At 41.4% G+C, this 25,058-nt stretch overlaps 1 protein-coding gene across 1 annotated transcript; it reads right to left on the bottom strand.

Moving 5' to 3' along the window:
- Positions 1–4,322: 4,322 nt before the first annotated feature.
- On the bottom strand, positions 4,323–24,844 carry LOC134805050 (ubiquitin carboxyl-terminal hydrolase 35). Its single transcript, XM_063778338.1, has 11 exons — positions 24,608–24,844; positions 23,837–23,989; positions 19,159–19,382; positions 18,750–18,908; positions 17,143–17,313; positions 13,439–13,626; positions 11,371–11,550; positions 9,695–9,820; positions 6,184–6,254; positions 5,288–5,681; positions 4,323–5,065 (listed from the first exon to the last, which is right to left on the bottom strand). The coding sequence occupies exons 1-11, from the start codon at positions 24,759–24,761 to the stop codon at positions 4,654–4,656; spliced, it is 2,232 nt and encodes a 743-aa protein (XP_063634408.1). The 5' UTR covers positions 24,762–24,844; the 3' UTR covers positions 4,323–4,653.
- Between the last annotated feature and the right edge of the window lie 214 nt (positions 24,845–25,058).

A 25,058-nucleotide genomic window follows, 5' to 3' on the forward strand; every position in this document is an offset into this window, starting at 1 on the left:
CGCCGAGATTTGTGCAAAAAGTGCTTTAGCAGTAGTTTTCCAAAAACTGGAAAAAAATCGGAAACATTTACGAGTAATAGTCTTCATTTTGGAACATAAAAATGTCATTCCATAATTTCGCACACAAAAATGTGAGAAGTGTCCGAAAATGTCCCAACTAGAAAATGTTCTAACGCTTCTCACATGAGTATCATAGGAAATATTACGCAAAACTGCGCGTAGGGGGCGCCAATAGCACAATCTGAGGGCCACCGTGAAAGAAGAACGAAAGTTTTGTTATTTACATCTCTAACACTCTTTCGAAAAATATAACGATTTTCACGTTTCTCGGTGGGCCCTCTGTAAACAAGCCGCCTTGATGCATCAACGTCATATTTTATTATCTGTAAAAACTTGTCAAAAAACTGTTTTAGGCATAGTATGTAGAAGTTACTCAACGGTTTACAATTTGTGCTAGTGATGCGCTCTGGCGGCTCCATATATAAAGTGTAATTCTATAGAACTTGCTAACTATGTAAACAAACCGCCATATTGAAACTGTCACTGAATGATGATTTCAGTATGGCGGTTTGTTTACATAGTTACCAAGTTCCATAGAATGACACTTTATGTATATTTATTCTTTGTAACCGTCTAAGACATGAGACAATGGTAGTAGTACTTTTAAACTCTAGCGGCCAACCATACAAGAACATTTTTATCATATTAGATATTTTAAAATTAATTTAAATATAAAATATTGAATTCGATTCGTATTAAAACCGAACGAAACTAAACAATACCAACTGTGTTCCATTTAATAATGATTTTAATTTATTTGGAGGTAATTTGTACTAGTATTTTGGACCGCGGGACGCTAGAGATTAAATGTTTGTAAAATGGTAAGATGCGTTATAATATAAATTATACATATATTGTGTGTGTTATGTATAACGACAAATAGTTACACTCATCTTTTTCGCTACCTTTACTTTGTGTTAGCTAGATAGTTTTTTAATATATATTTGATTTTCTACCTTTACATAATAACTACAAGTTTAATTAAAAACACAAAAGAAATTGGGTGGCGTGTATGTAATATAGCCTTCATTCTCTTTGTAATAAGGTAGGAAATCAAATTAAAAAACCTATCACAAATAAGAAGTACAGATGTAGAGCATAATTATTTTCCATCGTATTTTTCACGGAAACGTACGAACGTGTCTTGCTATTTCAGTCAGTCTCGGTACAAAGAGTACTGACATTGACTGAAGTATTATAACAAATACGAACTTTACATCTGTAATTTATCTGTACACGTGTGATTATAATTTTATAGTAACTTTTATACATATATAAATATAACCCTTAATGACGGAAACACCTTGTTTACATATTTACGTATAATTTTAAGACCTCAAGATCTTCATCACTCAATTTCAGTCTCGCCAAGATAAAAATTAACAAAGCATCGAGACACCCCGATCCCGTAGCAGCGAGCGTCAAGCCCAAGAATTATTCTGGTGTTGTAATTTCAAGTATGACTAAATAAATATATGTAAAACAAATATGTAAATGTAAGTTTATTGTAGTTACATATCCGGCCCCGAGTAAGTAACATTATCGTTTGGTTAAGATTTCTTGTTTCTTTTGATACCAGGTGGGGCCAGTAACACGAGCAAATAACATAAACATAGATTGTACAGTCGACGTCAAAGATATGTTTACACTTTTGCACCTTACTCCTTTGTAATAAGGCGAAAAATGTAAACATATCTTTGACGTCGACTATACTCCTCAAACAATGACCCTTTTTTCAATAACTTTTAATAATTATGGAGACTTTAGACTTCCTATTTTTCATACAAATTAAATATTAGCTTCAATGTACGCTGTCATCAGTGTAATTGACGTTGCTTATCACGCTTCTAATACAACTAAATTCACCATACATCGAGTCTCAGAATAAACTTTAAAGTGTGCTAAAAATCACATCACATAAACTGAAATAAATGTCATATACTAAGAAAAAGTGACCAAGGCCATCCAGTGCCATCCGGTATATCGAACGCTGCCATGACATCATGACATGAATGACATGCATTTAAGGAATCATTTGGACAAGGAGCAGACAAGACTGCCGCGTCTGCCGCGCGCCAGGAGTGCTTAGGCATTTTCAACTATCATTTTATTAATGGCCAACCGGCTAAGTATTAACCAGTATCAGAAAAAAGCAAACGACGAAATGTGTGATTAAACTTTTGTAGTCTGTGCGGAAAGAAAAGAGTCGTAGAATGTATGGGTTCTCTTCACTTTCCGCACAGACTATATATAAATACGAAACTTTCTCCTCGTTACCAAAATAGCACAGAGGTAGCATTATTAGAAGTGCTTGTGAAATTTGCATGTTAACAACAAATGGCGACTAATTTGATTATATTTTTATGGCCAAAGCATTTATATGATCAATATAACATTGGTTATCGAATATCGTGCTTTTCATTAAAATAATTGAATACATAGTATATATATGCAAAAAACGAATTTTACACATTTTTTTATGAATAAGGACTTTTAACATTGAAAACATTACGTTAGTTTATTTGCGCACAAAGTCCAGCTCTTGCGTTAACAACGTTATGAACATTTACAAAGCATAAATTTAGAGAATGTTATGCGTATAAATAATAGAATAAGGCAGTGGCTAGAGCACCGGCGACCGCCGTTGCAAACACAATTTTCCTTTGAAGGGAATATCCATTTAAACCACAACGTAGTTGTCTTGTAAAAAAATTGAAAGTTCACAACCTTACATATAATAAACCATACTAGGAACGTCATAAGTGATATTAGGAATTTACTTATTAATTTTAAAATTTTGGGTGGCAGGTGGTGTACCACATTCACCCATCCACTTCAAATTGATAACCACAAATGTACAACTGTCAAATAGTGACACAAACGTTACTGACGATCATGGTCTAATAAAACATGGTCTTCTATTCCCAGAGTGACACAGGCCTACGTCACAATAACATGGCCGCTATATATAGCGCTATCGCATATTATCATATAGCGCTGTCGCATGATGACGTAGGCTTGTGTCAGTTAGGTGACCTAGAAAAGACGGGAATGGAGTACCAGGCGGAGTATATTATTATACCATGACTGACGATAAGGTAAGCGTAGGATACAGATACGTCGCCTAAAGGTATGTAGCCAAAACCATAAAACAATGCTGAAGTTTGATGCCTATTCATTGGATGCTAGAGTAAATAATACGAAGATTGTTTTGCACTTAAAGGAAATCTCTTTTCCAGTCGACCTCTGCCGGACTAGCAACAACATCTCTGTAGCCAATGCGTTGATTGATTAGTAGCCTTTCTAAGAAGCCCAATAAAATTACAGATTACAGAAAGTCCTTTGGGAGCTTTCTCTGCTTCACAATACTCGTCCTGATCTTGGCTCTCATGCGAAGATGCTGTTGAATGAAACTGCGCGTTTTTTTTCTTTTGAACAAAACAAACTGGTACCTAATTATAGCTAAGTATATTGATTTTTATAATGACAAGAGTGGAGAAAAACAAGGAGTCGTTGCCTATAACTGACGAAAGATAAAGATTCAAACTCGAAATCGAAAATGTAAAGTATTACAGGTCATTTGAACATTATAATTATGTATCATGTAACCATTCTGACAGTACCGTTACTGTAATTTAAAATACGACTAACTATACAAGTCTATGTTTTCCTCGCAAGTGTGTTGAAAAACTCACTATCTCTGTTAGCTTGTTGCGCACGAGCAAAAGAAATACCGCATTAGGTAACGCGGGCAACTTAGCACACGAATCATAATGTACTGTTTACTTACGAACATATACATTTTCAACGCTAAGTTATTATAATAATGTTATTTTATAAGTTGTACTTATAGGTGTACCGCGTTAGGAACTCGGTTTGATACTAAAAGCAGATGGATTATAATCTAAATGTTCTTCAGCAATTTTTACAGCGGTTGACTTGTGAACATACTACAAGTAACATTGATATAGTGAACCTGTCATCAAATAGGTAGTATATACCTACTGCCGACGAAAGCAAACGTGTTTTACTAGTGTAAAATCAATCACTAAATCGTTCAGTCAGATGTAAGCGTAAACACACCGGAGAGGCGTTAAGGTTGAGATTGGTTGCACGCAAGCTTAACGTCATTGATTAACAATAGTATACTAGGCGGGTTTGTCTCTTGGTAGGGGGTACGCGTATACAGCATCTTATGCCACACCCTCACGCACACTACTAAATTGCAAAAACAGGACTGAAATATTGATGTTACTATTACAAATGAATATATTAGTTTCTATCGGAAAATATCTCACTCACATCTTCAATCCGGATCAACAACTATATCACAAAACGGATGTGCATGACGAACAACATATACTTAGATTTTATAGTCTGTCAAAATCTTATAAGTTAATTCACTTCACTTGATGTATTATGCGTCATGGCTAATAATAAAAACCAACTAATAGTCTATCGTAAACTAAACTTTGTCGCGTTTCCTTGCAGCGTTAATTATGTCACTTTTTGATATGGAACAATGTGTCCTTATTGCTCGGGGTCGACGTAGTCCAGTACAGTGAAATCAATGTACTTGTCGGATCGGAGCCGTCATGGCCTCGTCAGCCGCATTTTGCGAACTGTTTCTACGTAGTGTTTGTTGTGCGCCATGACCGACTCCTGCACCTTGGGTGGCATCTCCTCCAGCGAGGGCGCGGTGCCCTCGTCGATGTCGGTGCGTCGATAGAACAAGATGTAGGGCGTGCTAGAACGATTCAAGCCGCTCAACTGGCCCTCCTCGGCGGCGGACACGACGTCGTCGTTGTACATGTGCCACTGTCCATTGTCTTTCGCTAGGGTGTAGTAGTGCCCGGAGTCGAGCGTGGTCCCGGCGTGAATAACGGCAGCGTACAATATGTATGCGGAGTGGTCGGCCTGGGAGCGCACAGTCGGCAACGTCACAGTGTGGTTGTGATGAATCGAGAGCATTAATTTGGTTTGAACTTGCAATTTCGGCTCAAATCTGTAAACAGAATGCGAAAATGAACAATTAATTGTATCACGAAACTCAGACCTTTTGGAAATATCAATTTAAAGAGCCGAAAATCAAAACCAAAATTTTTTTTAATCTACTAGACGCGTAAAACACGCACCCGACCGGCGGCCGAAGGGCGAAGAGTCAAAAAGTTATAGTAACAATTGTTATTTGTTTACAAATCGAACCGTACGGATTGTTTATACTCACTTGAAATTCTTTAGCACCAGAATGAGAAACTTGGGAGTAGTTTCGATTAGCACGCTCCTCTCGGCGTCGCGCAGGCCTCCACAGTCGCGGCACTCGTATCTATTGTCGCCGGACAACCGCTCCTTGGAGCAGTAGAACTCCAGCAAGCTCTGCACGCTGTGCTGGGTGCCTTCTAGTTTCTCGGGGAACGCGAGTTGCAGGTCCCGGAACACGTCGCGGGACAGCGAGGACGAGTGGCACTCGGTGCACTCGACTCGCGTGAGCAGCACGCCGCCGAACATGCTGTCGATGAACGAGTCCCGCCGCAGGAACGCCGACTCGGTCATGCGCAATCGCTTCTTGAGAGGCAAGTGCATTTCGGGGTCACCGTGCCGTTTGAGACCTGAGCTGGAACCTGAAACGAGGAAAATACAATACACCATCCTCATTTTATTGAAAATGCATAAAGCACACTTGTGTTTAGATAATCAATCAATGGTAGTATTTGTATATAATATATATACGTCGTAAATAAGGGTAACTAAATTAATTCGCGCTAGACCCATATTGTTAATATACTGTTTGAAAATCACAACAGTAGCCCATCAGCTGACTCAAAAATCTTGTGGTAAGGAAGGAAGTAATAATATTTAATACCACATTGTATTAAAAATGCTCGGGTAATGGTGTATTCCTTTACGATGCTCGTCTTCAGATATGGTTACACGGTAAAGCACGCAACTCGTCTTATGACCAGTCTTACACAACTGCAGTTGCATAGAATCTCTTCAGGCATTGTGGTTTTTATTGTGGTCTCGCTACACATATATACTTAGGAGTGTTTTTCTATGTACCTCTTTGAGACAAATAATACATGTGTAAGTCTGTGTCTATGTCTACGAAGTCGATAAACTGACCGGCTGCGCTGCTCCCGGGCCGCGGCGACACGGACCGGCGGTTCGTGCCCGGATCTGAATGTTCACCGTCACTGTAAGACAAAATTTATTTAATATAACACTAGGTTTATACGTTTCGTCTTTCTTCATTTATCGTATAGCGTCAGTTTTATATAGCTTCACTGCGTATATTTCTTTGTATGTTTGATTCAAATCTTGTAACTTAAATTTGATTTACTTCTTATATCTGAGTCCGTTGAAATTTGGAGTACTTCCGTAATTCACATGACAAAGCAATAATATGCTAACACGGAGCTGATCTGATGATGCAGTCGGAAGGTAGACAAAGGAAGTCCTCGATGGAAGAGCACAAACACATAGAGTTTAGACTCTTTAGAAAGGTCTCGATAAGTACTTGATAGACATGCATATGAGAAGTAAGTCGGAAGTAAAAGTGTGTCACTAAATTTTTATTGACAGTAACTTGTCTTATAATACCTACATCATAAGTTTGGCAACACGTATTTATCCGCCCATAAAACCATGACCCATCTTTACTAAATGAACGCACTTCCCGTACGGTTTCTTATCTAGCTACAAATTGTAGGTATATGAATAAGTTCTGTCGAATCTTGATCCGCATTCGATTCATTTCATAATACGAATAGTTAAATCGTGATTGAAAACCCCCGAAAAAACATTGGCAGAGTTTATAGTGTTTGGCTCGCTTGCGCTCAATCTTGGTACGTGGACATTTTTTATATAGGTATGACGTGTGGCAGAGTTTTCTCAGAAATACAAAAAAAAACACGTCACCTGTATTATATTAGTAAAAATGTTCCAGTTACCTAGAGTGTGGTGGCGAATGCGGGCTGTGTGGGAGCGCTCTGCGGCCGACGATGATGGGCGGCCGGGTGTAGTCGAAGTAAAATTGTTCCAGTTACCTAGAGTGTGGTGGCGAATGCGGGCTGTGTGGGAGCGCTCTGCGGCCGACGATGATGGGCGGCCGGGTGTAGTCGAAGTAAAATTGTTCCAGTTAACTAGTGTGGTGGCGAATGCGGACTGTGTGGGAGCGCTCTGCGGCCGACGATGATGGGCTGCCGGGTGTAGTCGAAGTAAAATTGTTCCAGTTAACTAGTGTGGTGGCGAATGCGGGCTGTGTGGGAGCGCTCTGCGGCCGACGATGATGGGCGGCCGGGTGTAGTCGAAGTAAAATTGTTCCAGTTACCTACATTGTGGTGGCGAATGCGGGCTGTGTGGGAGCGCTCTGCGGCCGACGATGATGGGCGGCCGGGTGTAGTCGAAGTAAAATTGTTCCAGTTAACTAGTGTGGTGGCGAATGCGGGCTGTGTGGGAGCGCTCTGCGGCCGACGATGATGGGCTGCCGGGTGTAGTCGAAGTAAAATTGTTCCAGTTAACTAATGTGGTGGCGAATGCGGGCTGTGTGGGAGCGCTCTGCGGCCGACGATGATGGGCGGCCGGGTGTAGTCGAAGTAAAATTGTTCCAGTTACCTACAGTGTGGTGGCGAATGCGGGCTGTGTGGGAGCGCTCTGCGGCCGACGATGATGGGCGGCCGGGTGTAGTCGAAGTAAAATTGTTTTCCAGTTACCTGGAGTGTGGTGGCGAATGCGGGCTGTGTGGGAGCGCTCTGCGGCCGACGATGATGGGCGGCCGGGTGTAGTCGAAGTAAAATTGTTCCAGTTACCTAGAGTGTGGTGGCGAATGCGGGCTGTGTGGGAGCGCTCTGCGGCCGAGGATGATGGGCGGCCGGGTGTAGTCGAAGTAAAATTGATCCAGTTACCTATAGTGTGGTGGCGAATGCGGGCTGTGTGGGAGCGCTCTGCGGCCGACGATGATGGGCGGCCGGGTGTAGTCGAAGTAAAATTGTTCCAGTTACCTAGAGTGTGGTGGCGAATGCGGGCTGTGTGGGAGCGCTCTGCGGCCGACGATGATGGGCGGCCGGGTGTAGTCGAAGTAAAATTGTTCCAGTTACCTACAGTGTGGTGGCGAATGCGGGCTGTGTTGGAGCGCTCTGCGGCCGACGATGATGGGCGGCCGGGTGTAGTCGAAGTAAAATTGTTCCAGTTACCCAGAGTGTGGTGGCGAATGCGGGCTGTGTGGGAGCGCTCTGCGGCCGACGATGATGGGCGGCCGGGTGTAGTCAAAGTAAAATTGATCCAGTTACCTATAGTGTGGTGGCGAATGCGGGCTGTGTGGGAGCGCTCTGCGGCCGACGATGATGGGCGGCCGGGTGTAGTCGAAGTAAAATTGTTCCAGTTACCTAGAGTGTGGTGGCGAATGCGGGCTGTGGGAGCGCTCTGCGGCCGACGATGATGGGCGGCCGGGTGTAGTCGAAGTAAAATTGTTCCAGTTACCTACAGTGTGGTGGCGAATGCGGGCTGTGTGGGAGCGCTCTGCGGCCGACGATGATGGGCGGCCGGGTGTAGTCGAAGTAAAATTGTTTTTCAGTTACCTGGAGTGTGGTGGCGAATGCGGGCTGTGTGGGAGCGCTCTGCGGCCGACGATGATGGGCGGCCGGGTGTAGTCGAAGTAAAATTGTTCCAGTTACCTAGAGTGTGGTGGCGAATGCGGGCTGTGTGGGAGCGCTCTGCGGCCGACGATGATGGGCGGCCGGGTGTAGTCGAAGTAAAATTGTTCCAGTTACCTAGAGTGTGGTGGCGAATGCGGGCTGTGTGGGAGCGCTCTGCGGCCGACGATGATGGGCAGCCGGGTGTAGTCGAAGTAAAATTGTTCCAGTTACCTACAGTGTGGTGGCGAATGCGGGCTGTGTGGGAGCGCTCTGCGGCCGACGATGATGGGCGGCCGGGTGTAGTCGAAGTAAAATTGTTCCAGTTACCTAGAGTGTGGTGGCGAATGCGGGCTGTGTGGGAGCGCTCTGCGGCCGACGATGATGGGCGGCCGGGTATAGTCGAAGTAAAATTGATCCAGTTACCTATAGTGTGGTGGCGAATGCGGGCTGTGTGGGAGCGCTCTGCGGCCGACGATGATGGGCGGCCGGGTGTAGTCGAAGTAAAATTGTTCCAGTTACCTAGAGTGTGGTGGCGAATGCGGGCTGTGTGGGAGCGCTCTGCGGCCGACGATGATGGGCGGCCGGGTGTAGTCGAAGTAAAATTGTTCCAGTTACCTAGAGTGTGGTGGCGAATGCGGGCTGTGTGGGAGCGCTCTGCGGCCGACGATGATGGGCGGCCGGGTGTAGTCGAAGTAAAATTGTTCCAGTTACCTACAGTGTGGTGGCGAATGCGGGCTGTGTGGGAGCGCTCTGCGGCCGACGATGATGGGCGGCCGGGTGTAGTCGAAGTAAAATTGTTTTCCAGTTACCTGGAGTGTGGTGGCGAATGCGGGCTGTGTGGGAGCGCTCTGCGGCCGACGATGATGGGCGGCCGGGTGTAGTCGAAGTAAAATTGTTCCAGTTACCTAGAGTGTGGTGGCGAATGCGGGCTGTGTGGGAGCGCTCTGCGGCCGACGATGATGGGCGGCCGGGTGTAGTCGAAGTAAAATTGATCCGGTTACCTAGAGTGTGGTGGCGAATGCGGGCTGTGTGGGAGCGCTCTGCGGCCGACAATGATGGGCGGCCGCGTGTAGTCGAAGTTACGGTCGGACCCGTGCTCGTGAGACTGCAGCAACTCGAATAGGTATCTGATGGAAAATGGTACTTCTTGTATACATAACATAAGCATCTTCTTGTATACATAAAATTATGAGATATACAGCGATTGGTATAACAATCGTTTATAATCGTTTGACGGCCTCCTAGTGTAGTCGGTAGTTCAGGCTGGGGGTGCCAACGAAGCAAAGAGGTCCCAGGTTTGAGTCATGTTAAGGGCATTTATTTATTTGTGTGTTTATCACAGATATTTGTCCCTGAGTTATGGAAGTTTTCTGTGTACATACGTGTTTATGATGTGGATACTAAACGACGATATATACATAATAATAGATATATTATGTTGATGGCGGCTTTTACTACACGCAGTAACAACTGACCGTTGCCAGCTCATTTTCACCCAGATTGAGTCCGTCAATGTTAAGTCTCCAAGGCAAGTGCTGCGTTAAGTATGGCGCAATCTTAGCGTAGACGGGGCTCTAAATTGTTTTTATGGGCTCGGATACGGTAAAATTGCCAAAACGTCCGATGTCCGAAAATGTCCGATATCCCACAACCAGCTGAAATGTGGCATTAAACGAGAATCTAGCTTACGATATACAAAATAATTTCTTGCATGAAAGCTACCAGCGACGAATGCATAAAGCTCGAGAATATACTGCCAATTTGTTAGACAAGGCATGAAATCTTACCACACCAAATATCACTTACTCAGCAGAAGTATGAGGAGAATGGCATTTCGTAAGAGACATTCTCGTGGAGTGGAAAGCCTCAATACTGTTATATTCCCACCCGCCCGTCCGCTTCCCAGCTTGTCGAATAAACTTGTTTATTTTTGTCAGATAAAGTTCTCAAAATTATAGTGTTGAAAGAAAAAGTTAGCATCGAACCGTTCGCGAGCTTAATTTTGTTTATATCGTCAGGTGACAAGCAAGTCACCAATTACTAAAAAATTTTTTAAACAAAAATCGACCTTCTTTTAGTACTAATATGGTTCACTATGGCTATGAACTTGTGGTGGTACTTAGTGACTTTTGCTTATCACCCGACGATATTTATTATCTATTCATATTGTTTTACATGCGAATTCGTTCTCGAGCCTTGTTTTGTATACACATATCGCTGTACAGTAGGGTCATAAGTATTAATTTATGACCCATTTCGTACCTTGTCACAGTGACAATCAATATGAAAGTCGCTAGAGACCTCATACTATTGTCACTGCGACAAAGTACAAAATGGGTCATAAATTAAAACTATCGACTGCATAATTTAGTGTGTAAGGCAGGGATCGGAACCGGTTTTTGGCAATAACTTCGAGATAACTATATATTTTGAATTATTTTATACTCGGAACTCGGAATGTGATTGTCTCGGAAGGACTCAGTGAACTGATTGTAATTAACTTTTTTTTTCACAGACGCACTCAGGACTCAGTTGTGTTTTTAAGTAACGACTTCATATTATTAGATAGCCCAATTAGAAATGAAATAATCACCAAAGAACGAAAAAATACCGTTATCGTTCCCGTACAAAAAATACCTGTATCCGATCCCTGGTGTAAGGGAGGTATTGTACTTACCCTAGAAATTCAGAGCTGTCATGCTGGTTGTCCTTAGTAAAGAAAGGTGGTTTGACCACAGAGAAGAATTCATCGGGGTTCAGTTTGGTGCTGATCGAATGCATCATTTTGGCGAATAGCATCCCCATCTTTGACCAATATGGCACTGCATTCATCTTCAAAACTGTGTGGGTACTGAAACTGTAGTAATCAAAAGCTATTTTAGGACAGAGATTATAAAACTGATTAACACACGATACATTTTTCGCATACATATAGCTATTTACATCACATAGCTGATCAGAGGTTTAATATTGATAATATTTTTGGTTGTCATTAACTGTGAGTTTTTAAAACCTAATCCCAAAGACGAAGAAACAATAACTCACTAAAAGCATTGCAGAATAAATTTAGCTATAATTTAGAAAGCTAGATGGCGTTGGACAGCTCTCCGCCAAAACGTATGACAGAACTTAAAGTGACATTCCTAATTATTACACGATTATAAGTGCGATTATATAATTAACGCGCGATGGTTATCTATCGCATGGTTATCCAAATCAAAAAGTTAACAAATGGTCACGAGCGACGTTCCTTCTTGTATTACGAGTACCTAGTTACTGGATAGTTACTAGCCTTTGAAAAATCTGTCATTCTAATTATTACACTGATTACATCCTATTAGATTTTTAACAAGTATTTTTTTCAGTTCGCATTGTACATTTAATTAAAAAGAACAGTGACAAGATATAAGTATGTTTTTTTATACGAGAAAGTAAATAAAAACACTTAGGCTGCGAGGACGAGGAAAAACACCAACAGAATCAGTGCACGCAGAGCGGGGAAAACCAATGAAGTGATTCTATTGTTTCTAAACACATCCCTCGCTACGCATCCTGACACATCAATGTCGAAACACAGCCATAAAGCACGAACAATTTGCTTATAAATTTGTTCATGGGGGTAAAAATATATAATATTTTACTCCTGTCCTGATTACCTACTTAAGTTTTAAGTATTAATTAATGAAATAGAAAGTTAGGGTATTATGCAAACTCAATTTTACTACTTTCGCTTTGCACAAATTTTCAGCATATACTTAGTTATCTATCACTGTGTACAAATGTAAAAAATACAATAGTTTTTGCATGCAGAGCACTTAATTTGGAGCAAGGACGGCAAAAAAAAATACAAACAAATAAATGGTCAGTAAAAAAAAATTATAACATAAGAGCAAGCAATAAGCAAAATAAAAACTCGGTGTGGCTATAATAAGCCTAATTTATAGACAAGGCGAAGGAACGCCACAGGGAAAGCTCAATTAAATATAGTAAAAATAAACACAAATGAAAATACAACATGCCATTTTCGCATAGCAAAAGAAATAAAAAAATACCTATTTGGAATAGTCCGATCGTCTGTTAAAACGGTTAACGGATTCTAGTACCTACCTACATACAAATAAATAAAAATATTCTGCAAATAAATATAACACGCTTATTTTAAGCTGCTAAATATAAATAAAAAACAATTTAACACAGGGCTCGGCGTAATGTCATAATCAAAACCAGTATGCTTAAGTTTAAACTACCGTGAATCATGCAATTTATTTCTTATATTAACCCAGTTCTCACTCACTTATTTTATGCTAATATACCTATTACCCATATATGTACCCATAATACAAGATAATCCTTGCGCGACCGCACTGCGCTCTGGAGGCTTACTTATTAGAACCGGGTTTATATTATAATTTATAACATTCGCAATCGCATGGTTATATATAAATAAATAAATAAATAAATATTATAGGACATTTTTTACACAAATTGACCAAGCCCCACGGTAAGCTCAAGAAGGCTTGTGGTGTGGGTACTCAGACAACGATATATATTATAAATAAATACTTAAATACATAGAAAACAACCATGACTCGGGAACAAATATATGTATCATCATACAAATAAATGCCCTTACCAGGATTCGAACCCGGGACCATCGGCTTCATAGGCAAGGTCACTACCCACTAGGCCAGACCGGTCGTCACAACAAATGGGTACATATATGGTCAAGAGTAGGTAAAACTTACGGTCTAGTGACGAGCAGCGCCTGCATGACGCTATTCATGTAGCAGGTGTTGCCGAGGTTGAGCAGGCCGACCTTACGCATCGGCGCGTGCGAGTTGACGCTCGAGAGGCACACGTCGCGCGCGCGCCACGGCGGCCGCTGCAGGAAGCGGCAGTCGCGGGAAGCCATGTGCCGCTCCAGGCACGACATCTGTGTTCATTTTAACTGTGTTAACCCTTTGCAAGGCTAAGGGATATATATTAGCAGAACAATGAAACCTCGATTGTATATAAATAAATAATAATAAATATTATGGGACATTTTTTACACAAATTGACTAAGCCCCACGGTAAGCTCAAGAAGGCTTGTGTTGTGGGTTCTCGGACAACGATATACATATATAATAATATATATATACTTAAATACATAGAAAAACAACCATGACTCAGGAACAAATATCTGTGTCATCACACAAATAAATGCCCTTACCGGGATTCGAACCCGGGACCATCGGCTTCATAGGCAGGGTCACTACTCACTAGCTCAGACCAGTCGTCAAAATTCGTCGTTCGTCGTATTATGGTGGCGATTGAGTTCTTTTGAATGTCAAAACTAATTTATTATATAATAAGTGTTTAAAAATGAATAAAAATGAAGAAAAAATTAAAAATACCTATCAAAGTTTTGCGCCCTTGTTAGGGTGCCCAACACGCAGGCAGGCAGTTCTTTTTATATAATGTCGTACTATTTTTCAACATACAAAATTGTAATAAACCCGGACTCAGTGAGGTTTCGTTGTTTTCTAATAGTAGTTATTATGGACGCTGTATGATGTACTCCTCAATTAAGCTCTTCTGATGAAGTATAAAAAAACTCCAGGATAGTATCTCCAGGATCTTCTTTATGTTAACTTAATAAGTTTAATAACACATGTAAAAAACCGGACAAGTGCGAGTCGGATTCGCCCACCGAGGGTTCCGTACTTTTTAATATTTGTTGTTATAGCGGCAACAGAAATACATCATCTGTGAAAATTTCAACTGTCCAGCTATCACGGTTCGGGAGACACAGCCTGGTGACATACGGACGGACGGACGGACGGACAGCGGAGTCTTAGTAATAGGGTCCCGTTTTACCCTTTGGGTACGGAACCCTAATAACATTTAGGTATTTAGGAAATCTACAAAAATATGCCGCGGAGCGGGGAGCCGTGATGTATGTGTGTGACGTCATATCTCGTTAACCTGTCTTGAGTCAACAGCCACCTTCGGTCTTCAATCATCAGATCAAGTCGATTTCATCCTATCTAACTTAATCCATAGATTGGTACAAGCATATATTTTTACGACAACAGCGTCAACAGCAAGATACGTTTCGCTTATGGGAAGATGGAATGATATAGATATGCTATTGGTCGAGTCAATAAACCTCAAAGTCAAAATTTATCTAAATAGTTATCACTATAGAACACACAGGCACAGATTGTCATGGCTATATAGGCATAGTTAATTTCATCGCTTTCGTAAATCGATCTGTATGTGAAACTGTTTGTAATTTTTTACAAAGCATTAACATATAAAGTAAGCATATGACTTCACACACATACATCACGGCTCCCCGCGTACCTACATTAGACTGCACCGTACAGCCCAAGCGGCATATTTTTGTAAATATTGAAACGTATCTAATTAACCGATTGATTAATTATTATAATTACCGTCTTTAGTTCGAGTCGCTATAAAACACCGTGCAGCGGACCATCCACTACAGTCGTCTAATTTGCAGCTACAACTTTTTACACTACTTTACGCGTCTTATCATTCCTTGGTCTATGGACAGTCAAAACTAAATTACACTAAATTACACTAATAACTTGTCACCATGTCCAGCAGAAAATGTTTAACGATAATGCATAGACACTATGCGTCTCTTAATGCGTCCTTTGAATTTGTCGGACAATAGAATAATGGATAACGTCTCGACAGGTTGTGTGGGTGTATTATTGATTCATTACTAGAAAAGAGCAGCTCGGATAAAATAAGTTCATGCCTTCCATTTCTTGTGTAAAATTTTGTTTTCTTGAATCCGTAGCAAGTTTATTTATATTGTTTGTTTCTTACCTTATCGCTATCTCCCGAATAAAATCTATCTATAGGTAGAGTTCGTTAGTTAGTGCTTCTGGGCATTTTATACAGGTAGAGTTTATTTCCAAGAAAAAGGGACAGTCGAGGGATTTAACCCTTTAGTTTAGTGGGTAGCGGCAAGACATTTGCCATCAAATAACTCAGACATTTTATTTATTTTTCACAATGAACGCGTTGTTAGTTAATATACACATTAGTTCGCATTGGAGAATATACTTGTACCTACCAATCTACGAAAAAAGGAAGAGCTGGTAAAAGTTATTCCATCTCTTGTAAAATGTTAATTCTTTGGCAAGATCTTGGATAATGCCTACTTTTGAACAAAAATATCTATGAATAAAATTGGTTCCGCTTGATTTTGTTAATAATAATTTCTCATATTTAAAACGTCAAATGCTTTTAAACATTAATAGTACATTGTAGGAGAGGACGGAAAACCGCTAAAAGATGGACGAGTGAGTTTGAGGGCCGACACGTTAGTGGAGGCCCTCGAATAATACGAGTCCATCTTTAGCGTTTCCGGCCGAGGCATTACATAGTGCTTTTCACAACTACTGCGAGGAAATAAGAAAACATTTACATAACTATAAGTACTAGCCCGCGATTTCTCTGGTAGCAAAATACTAGCCACTGCCTGTGCTGTCTCTTGAATTTCGGTAGGCGTCAGCGTAAGAATATCATTTACTTCATTAGAAGAACTCATTTTTATAGCGAGCGTAGATACGTGTTTCTTGTATTATTTATTCAATTACAATTTACACTATCCAATTCAGTGAGTATTTTCCGATCCCGCCTTTTTTACTTTTTTTATCACTTTTAAGAGGCGTTTTTCTGTTGTTTGCTTCAAACCGACTCTAAACTTAGAAGCGTTTTTGCTAAAAAACCACAAACAGCTACAAAAGTAAAAAACGCCTTAAGCGTGAATCGAATGAACTGACTGAATGAATGAATGGTTTTGACATTTCTTTTTTTTTAAACAAGAAATTGGTCCTATAAATAACCCAATTTTATTTTTGAAGGAAAAAGTTGCGCCAAAAAAGACGTTTTATTAATTTTTTAATGTTTTAAATTATACTCATTGCTGTAGCGAACCGTCACCAATGACAGATGATGATAACAATGAAACATTGTAGTAGTGGTGGTTCAAGTGCTACAGCTATTGCCTATTTTCCAGCTTGTTTTTAGACCATCTTTTGCCACATTTCCGAACAGTGGCGTGAAAAATAACTTATTTTATATATATTCAAAATTGCCTTATATATTTCAGTCGCACTATGAAAATGGGTACTTTATGACATTCATTGACCGCCAATGGCAAACATTGCTGTCTTGTAACTTGGAAATGAGAACAGAAAGAAAAAATTGTTCTCGATAAAAATTAATAAATAAATAACCTAGATCGTATGTGCTTGCTAACTTTTAAATTATTGCTTTGAAAAAAATATTGGTTAAAGGGTTCATTTATGTGCCACTTCATAAGTCAAAACAATCAATATGGAATCCGGTAGGAACTCACCAATTTCCTTAACCGTACCGTAATAAACATTACAAAAAATGGCAAAACAAAATCTTTAAAACTCACCAAATCGGCGTGTTTTTCTTTGAACATGTCCTGAGCGTCGCCTTTGAGCAGTTCCATGCGTCCATCGACCATCGCCGTGAGGATGTCCACCACGTCCTGGAGGATCTGTCGACTCCACTGGCCACTGTCGGCCGCTAGGTTCACTAGCACGGTGCCGACGTGCGGGGAGATCTGATGGAAATGCAACAAAATAATCATCCGAAAAAGTTAATTAGACGTGGAATTCCGTTCAAAAGTTACAGTGTTAAAGATTCTATATTTCAATAAGTTTTTTAACAAAGAATTCATTCATGATAGATTCAAGCTTTTATCGCCGACTGTACTTTTTTTTCAACACTAATACTCATTGAGACTATTTTAACAAACTCGAACACAACTAGGTTGCGTTGTTTTATCACGGAGTTCCTATTGCCAATTTGCCACCTCCTGTGTCCATCATCAAATCAACTTGATGGTACTATAATATTGCATTATCAATTGATCACTCAACTTGCATATGTATGTCAAGTTTAAGCTCAATATAATAATTTGGGAAGTGGGTCTAATTATGCTTACAAGATTTAACCTGAACAAACATACTACAAACACACATTGCAGGTTAAATAAAGGGTTGTAAAAAACAAATCGAAAACGATCTCCGTCCAGTATTTTGGCCCCGTATTTGTTACGGACGGAGATCTCCGGCCATTTTAACCCCTTTCGAAAATCAGTTTTATTAAAATCAAATTAAAGTTTCACCAGAGAATTTTCTCGGATGCAAAAAAAAAACGGTCGTAACAAATCTGGGGTGGTCCACGCAAATGAGGAGCAGGAGACAAGGGCAACAAACAATTGGCCGGAGATCTCCGGCCTGGGTAGAAGCAATGAGAATTTGAAATAGAGAGTTACTGTCATGGTAAATTATGTAGCTACAGTACTTTGTTTGTATTATATGTAATTCTTCGAAATAATTGTATGAATGCACCTAGGTAAATATTTGCTACACTATCGCATTGGACAACTGTCATGATAGCTGTACCGTTATTATCGTACGTCGCACTCCAGCGGGCAGTTTGGGGGCAAGTCGGTAAGGTTTACTAAATAAACATCTTAACTTACGAGTATATGTACCTACTTAGTATTTGTAATATACCAGTTATCATGTATCAATCTTAAATATGTAAATACTCTTTGAAGTGATAAGTCCATTTAAGTGGCTACTTAAAACATCTAATAAATAGCTGACATGACGAAGAACCTTGACTGCCAAAAAATTTAGGAAAAAATATTAATATTATATTCGCATAATATGCTTAAAAAGTAAGTTGTTATATCAAATATACTACATATTATTCAACCTTATTTTTATTTAAAATTGAATGGATATAAAAAATACTTAGATACCTAACTAACGTACAACTTTAGTTGCTAAGGTATTTGGAATTGCATATTACAAATACTTTATTGTGACAGCTCGAAAATTGATTTGTGAACCTTACCAATGACATGCCCGCTAAATGCCCGCTCGAGTGCGACGTATGGTTATTATAAATAAATAAATTTACTGCCATAATCCGCCTCTCTACACTGTATTCTCTTTGGTAAAAGACAGGCTAGTAAGTACTCACTCTGTCGAGAGCTTCGGCGGATTCTCGCAGGGAAGCCATGATGTGGAATATGACGTCAGCGACGGACTGGCGGAGCGCCACCGGGTTGCCCATGGCAAGGAACAAGTGGCCGACATTGTCTACTGACACCTCCACCAACAGATCAAAATGTTCATTTTCCTGTAAGGAAACATCATTAAATGATGATTATGATGTTATTTAGTTTATTTTTAAAGCACAAACTATCACATTACATTAATGGATTGATTAATTTAAAAATTGCTTCTTCAATAGAGCCGTGGCCGTCTAGAAACAATGGCGTCAGCTGTGAATGTGAAATAGCTGGTTAGTTACTAGCTTGAACAAGGAGAGCAACCCCTCGTCATTCAAAAATACAATATCATTATACTTATTTAGTGACAAAGTGTACCTCTAGAGCCTTGATGTAGGCCATGACCCACTCGCCGAGCGTGGGTGTGCCGTGCCACTCGTACATCCAGCGGTAGAGGCAGGAGAGCGAGGCGCGCAGGCCGGCGGCCTCGGGCGAGTGGTCCGCCTGCTGCACGAGCCAGCGCGCCGCAGACAACGTCTCCTCATCGTTCAGCCCGTCCAGCACCACAAGCACGATCGACGTCGCTGGGCAAGCGTCCGACTCTGTGCCAACAAAATATACGAGTCATAATTAGTTTTTTCCAACTGAAAGTTAGAGGATCATTTTTAAAATAAAGTGTAGGTATCCTACTCACATATAACGTACTTAAATTCTTATTATGTATTTTTGTAACGCATATAATATACATACTATTTTTATTCATAGTTATAGGATCTAAACGCTAAATATGTGGATATTTCTAATTTGGGATTGGACATAGCAGACCAATAACGATCGCTACGCAATACTTACAGTAAGTTACAGTAAACAAAAACCGGCCAAGTGCGAGACGGACTCGCACACGAAGGGTTGGGTTCCGTACCATTATCTATAAAAACGGTCACCCATCCAAGTACTGACCCCGCCCGACGTTGCTTAACTTCGGTCAAAAATCACGTTTGTTGTATGGGAGCCCCACTTAAATCTTTATTTTATTCTGTTTTTAGTATTTGTTGTTATAGCGGCAACAGAAATACATCATCTGTGAAAATATCAGCTGTCTAGCTATCACAGATCACGAGATACAGCCTGGTGACAGACGGACGGACGGACGGACGGACGGACGGACGGACGGACGGACGGACGGACAGCGGAGTCTTAGTAATAGGGTCCCGTTTTACCCTTTGGGTACGGAACACTAAAAAATAAAAAACGAGGACAGTTCACAAATGACGGAGCTCTGTGGTAACAAACATAAAATTGGTTTTTAGCAAAAAAAGAAAAACATTTTTGGTACAAGCTTTTATCGCTGACTGTACTTTTCTTTTCACATGCAACTAATACTCATCGAAATAATTCTAACAACCCCAAACACAATTAGTTTGCGTTCTTTTATCACTTAGTTCCCATGGCCACCTCCTGTCTCCGTCATCAGGTCAGCTCCATGTCATGATAATATTGCATGATCATCCGACTTACGTATACAAATTATGTACTCGTATTTATGCAAGATTTCACCTCAATCGAAAATCGGGAAGTGGGTCAAATTTAGCTTCCAAGATTTAACCCACACTAACAAAATAACGAACAGGGCAAGTTATATAAAATCTTGTAAAAAAATACATATTACCGAGAATTACTGATAATACGTATAGCTTTATATTCATCATCATCATCATCATTTACTGAGGAAGCTTTACTGAGGTCATCGAGCATCATACTCAAATCCTCCGTAGTCTCAGCCAAGATTACTATATCGTCCGCAAACCGAAGGTGAGTGATGTACTCGCCGTTTATGTTGATGCCAAGCCTTCTCCAGTCCAGAGACTTGAAAACATCCTCCAATGCAGCGGTAAACAGTTTAGGAGAAATAACATCGCCTTGCCTGACTCCCCGCTGCAGCGGAATAGGTTTCGAGTTCTGGTCCTGGAGTCGGACTGACATAGTGGCGTTCTCGTACAAACACTTCAGCACTTCGATATAGCGGTAATCCACTTGGCACCTCTGGAGAGATTGTAGTACGGCCCAGGTTTCGATCGAATCGAAGGCTTTCTCGTAGTCCACAAACGATAAGCAGAGAGGCAGGTTATACTCCTCAGTCTTCTGTATTACCTGACGGAGCGTATGGATGTGGTCTACGGTACTAAAGCCTCTTCGGAAACCGGCTTGTTCAGGAGGCTGGAAGTCACCTAGACTGCGTGCGAGACGGTTCGTAATGACTCTTGAAAACAGCTTATAGACATGGCTCAGAAGTGAGATGGGTCGGTAGTTCTTGAGTAGGGCATTGTCACTCTTTTTGAAGAACAACACCACCACACCTCTGTTCCATGCCTTAGGCGTTCTCCCTTCGAGTAAGGCGGAGTCGAACAACTTCTGAAGGGCCATAAGGACCGGTTTACCACCCCCCTTCAGAAGTTCGGCTGTGATTCCGTCTTCACCGGGTGCCTTGTTGTTTTTGAGCTGTTTGAGAGCCATTCTAATCTCGTACAGGCTGATGTCCGGGATGTCTTCGGTATAATGGCGGGTCAGTCTAGCTCTATGGTCTTCCGCCAGACCAACTTCGGGACTTTTAGTCGATGTGTATAGCTGTCCATAAAAGCTCTCTATCTCACCCAGGAGCTCGGATCTGGATGAAACGATTCTACCATCCTCAGTTTTTAATTTGGCGAGCTGGCTTTGCCCAATAGACAGATCTCATGCGAAAATTTTAGAGCCCTTATTCCGCTCGATGGCCTCTTCAATACAACTTATTGAATTGGCGCAGATCACGGGTAAGGGACTTAGAGATCCGTCTATTGAGCTGCCGATATAATGTCGCATCTTCTGAAGATTGTAGAACCATTCTTCTCCTTTCCTCCAAGAGTCCCCGAGTAGAGTCGGAAAGCCTTTTGGTTCTGTTTGTCCGCAGGGCCCTAAAGAACTTAGACCCAGTGCTATGGACAGCTTCCACAAAGTCGTCGTTGAATTCGTCCACATCGCCGCCTAGGCAATCGAAAGATCAGAAAGATCGAATCTAGGCTTTATATTTACCTAGTTCTATAGGTAAATCACTAATGACGACCAAACCTCTATCAAAGCTCAAATGTAATTAATTATTGAAATGCGTAGCTGCAGGAATATCAGCAACATAATTATTGTGTGCAACAGTCACAGTCCGGATTAAACTACAGACACGAATACGATCAAGCTTTTGCCACGGACACGACGCAAAGGAAAGCCTTGATTGATGACTACTACACTACCTAGGAAACGGCGGACGCTTAAGTCTGGACCGTCTGGGACATAATTACTTTGTTAATTGATGTGAAATTGCCTGCAATCGGGGATTTACCCTAAGTTATAACATCGAATTCCAAAAGCAGATTCAACTGTCGTTATACTAGAATTACAAAATATTAAAACGAGTTGTGTTCAAAAAGGACATCGTGTGCTTACCAGATCTACTTCGGTATAAATAGTAGATTGTTAACCAAGGGTGGAAAGTGACCCGAGATGTGAGAGCGCCAATAGTTCGAGGGTGAGATGGTTACTTTTACCCGAGTTAGACACTCTACTTTTCATTTCGACTACGAGGAAAGTCAAACACAATAAAATATTTTAACAGTTAAGAGAATTAGGGCCTGGAATTGGCGCTATTTATGCAAGTACATTTTGACCGGAAAAAAATCTAAAACCATAGATAATCCGATCTTAAATTGGGATGAGTTCGAAATAGCCTGTTTATTTATACGCCTTAATAGAAATGAAACTAAATGAATGAATGTAATGTAATGATAGTATTTTAAACATTCATCGTCATAAGTCAAAGCTAAGCTAATATGATAGCTTTTATTTGAATAATAAAAAATATATTATGGCTGTGAGTTGTTGCTAGAAGTACAATTTATAATAAATTACTTTTCACCCTAGAGTGGGAAATAGAATTTTCCACCCGGGTATCAGTCTATGAAAGGTGAACTTTCCGAACAGGAGAGATGAAAAGTGTTCCGTACCCAAAGGGTAAAAACGGGACCCTGTTACTAAGACTCCACTGTCACAGTTAAATTTTCACAGATGATGTATTTCTGTTGCTGCTATAACAACTAATACTAAAAAGTACGGAATCCTTGGTGGGCGAGTCCGACTCGCACTTGTCCGGTTTTTCTAACATCCCTGTCTAACCTGCCGTTCATTTCAAACACAATTTTAATAGCAAACAATCGCACGATTTGATTGATGATAAGTAGTGGCAATTGGCGATTGCAATCCCCGACATCAAACGCACGTCGCCGACCCTGCAAAAGATGGGTTACTCCTTTCAAAGGACCCTTGCAACTGTGTCTTTGCAAACGCGCTCACGCACTTCATTCATCAAAATCAGCTCAGTGGTTACCATGTGCAGGATGTGAATTCCTCGTTCGACTGCAGCAGCTCCCACAGCTGCTCGTCGGTACTCACGTGGGTCGAAGATGAAGGAGTGGAACTTGTCGAGGACCGCAGCGATGAGCTCGTGGCGGACCCCGGTGTGCACGGAGCTGACCACGCGGTGGAGGAACTCCTCGATCGACTGCAGCAGCTCCCACAGCTGCTCATCGGTACCCACGTGGGTCGAAGATGAAGGAGTGGAACTTGTCGAGGACCGCAGTGATGAGCTCTCGGCGGACCCCGGTGTGCACGGAGCTGACCACGCGGTGGAGGAACTCCTCGATCGACTGCAGCAGCATCCACAGCTGCTCGTCGGTACTCAAGTGGGTTGAAGATGAAGGAGTGGAACTTGTCGAGGACCGCAGTGATGAGCTCGTGGCGGACCCCGGTGTGCACGGAGCTGACCACGCGGTGGAGGAACTCCTCGATCGACTGCAGCAGCTTCCGCAGCTGCTCGTCGTTACTCACGTGGGTCGAAGATGAAGGAGTGGAACTTGTCGAGGACCGCAGTGATGAGTTCGTGGCGGACCCCGGTGTGCACGGTGCTGACCACGCGGTGGAGGAACTCCTCGATCGACTGCAGCAGCTTCCACAGCTGCTCGTCGGTACTCACGTGGGTCGAAGATGAAGGAGTGGAACTTGTCGAGGACCGCAGTGATGAGCTCGTGGCGGACCCCGGTGTGCACGGAGCTGACCACGCGGTGGAGGAACTCCTCGATCGACTGCAGCAGCTCCCACAGCTGCTCGTCGGTACCAGTAGTGCGAGCTGCACACAAATATTTAACGCTATTTTTAACAGAACTGATATTTACCCCATTTCAAAGTTTTTACTACGAGTGGTCAGCTAAATTACGTCTAGGAACGGATACTCTTTTCATACTTCTGAAAACGTTTTTACCCTTTATGCCAGCAGTGTATACAGCTAGCAAACAATTAATTTAGATATGCGTATTTTTAATTCACACTTGAATTATTTCTACAAGCAAGTTACTTGCGCCAGAAAATAGTCTATCGCTAGAGTCAGTCCATGAAAAGTCTGCAGCGGATTTGATAGCCCACGCAGTGCACGTGTTATTTTAAACGTCAAACTTCTATGAAATTATGACGTATAAATGACACTTGCACTGCGTGGGCTATCAAATCCGCTGCAGACTATTCTTGGTCCGACTCTACTCGCTTTATCGCCGCCGTTTCGCCACTGCTGACTTATGGTTTGTAAAAAACATTTCTTAATAACTTATACGAAATTAAACACAAAGGAGTATCAGGCACTAATTGCACTCAATCACACACTACATCTCAGGTGGTGCACGTCATCACAGGTGATGCTGCTTCGCGCGCACTTTCCTTGCACAGGTAGCAATAAAAGGGTAACAATACTTACAGAGACATTTGACAATATCTTGGCAATTCCTAACAAGTTCAGACGGAGGCGGCAGATAGTGTGGTTGCTCATTCATTAACTTGATATACTGCATAAGTGAATTCAGGTCAAGCTGGCGATTGTCTTGCACCAGCTCATGCTTCTTCACCGCCATGGTTGGTCTAAACAAAAAACATTGATGAGTACAAATTTCTCAGCTCATTACAAAATGTAATGGTACTACAATAAAGACTGTTTCCAGAAACAAAACCTTTTTTTTTCTAGGATCTAAGACTAAGATGATGTGGGCGAGCAGAGAGAAATACCCGAAATTACATTGGTTTTCTTTATATCAAAATTTGACAGCACATAGTGGAGTTCACAAGCGCAACGACTTTATGTAGCATGAGCATTTACCATTCCAAGTCTTGATGAACAACTATGGTTTTTAATTGTTTGGTTAACTAGTGCT

Source organism: Cydia splendana, chromosome Z (assembly GCF_910591565.1).
Source record: "Cydia splendana chromosome Z, ilCydSple1.2, whole genome shotgun sequence".
NCBI lineage: Eukaryota > Metazoa > Arthropoda > Insecta > Lepidoptera > Tortricidae > Cydia > Cydia splendana.

Coding starts and splice junctions, on each gene's coding strand:
- LOC134805050 (XM_063778338.1), bottom strand. CDS start 24,761: ATGGCGGTGAAGAAGCATGAGCTGGTGCAAGACAATCGCCAGCTTGAC. Junction 13,627..17,142: donor AAGAAAAACACGCCGATTTG/GTGAGTTTTAAA, acceptor AAATGAACACAG/ATGTCGTGCCTGGAGCGGCA. Junction 5,066..5,287: donor CTGGTGCTAAAGAATTTCAA/GTGAGTATAAAC, acceptor TTCTGTTTACAG/ATTTGAGCCGAAATTGCAAG.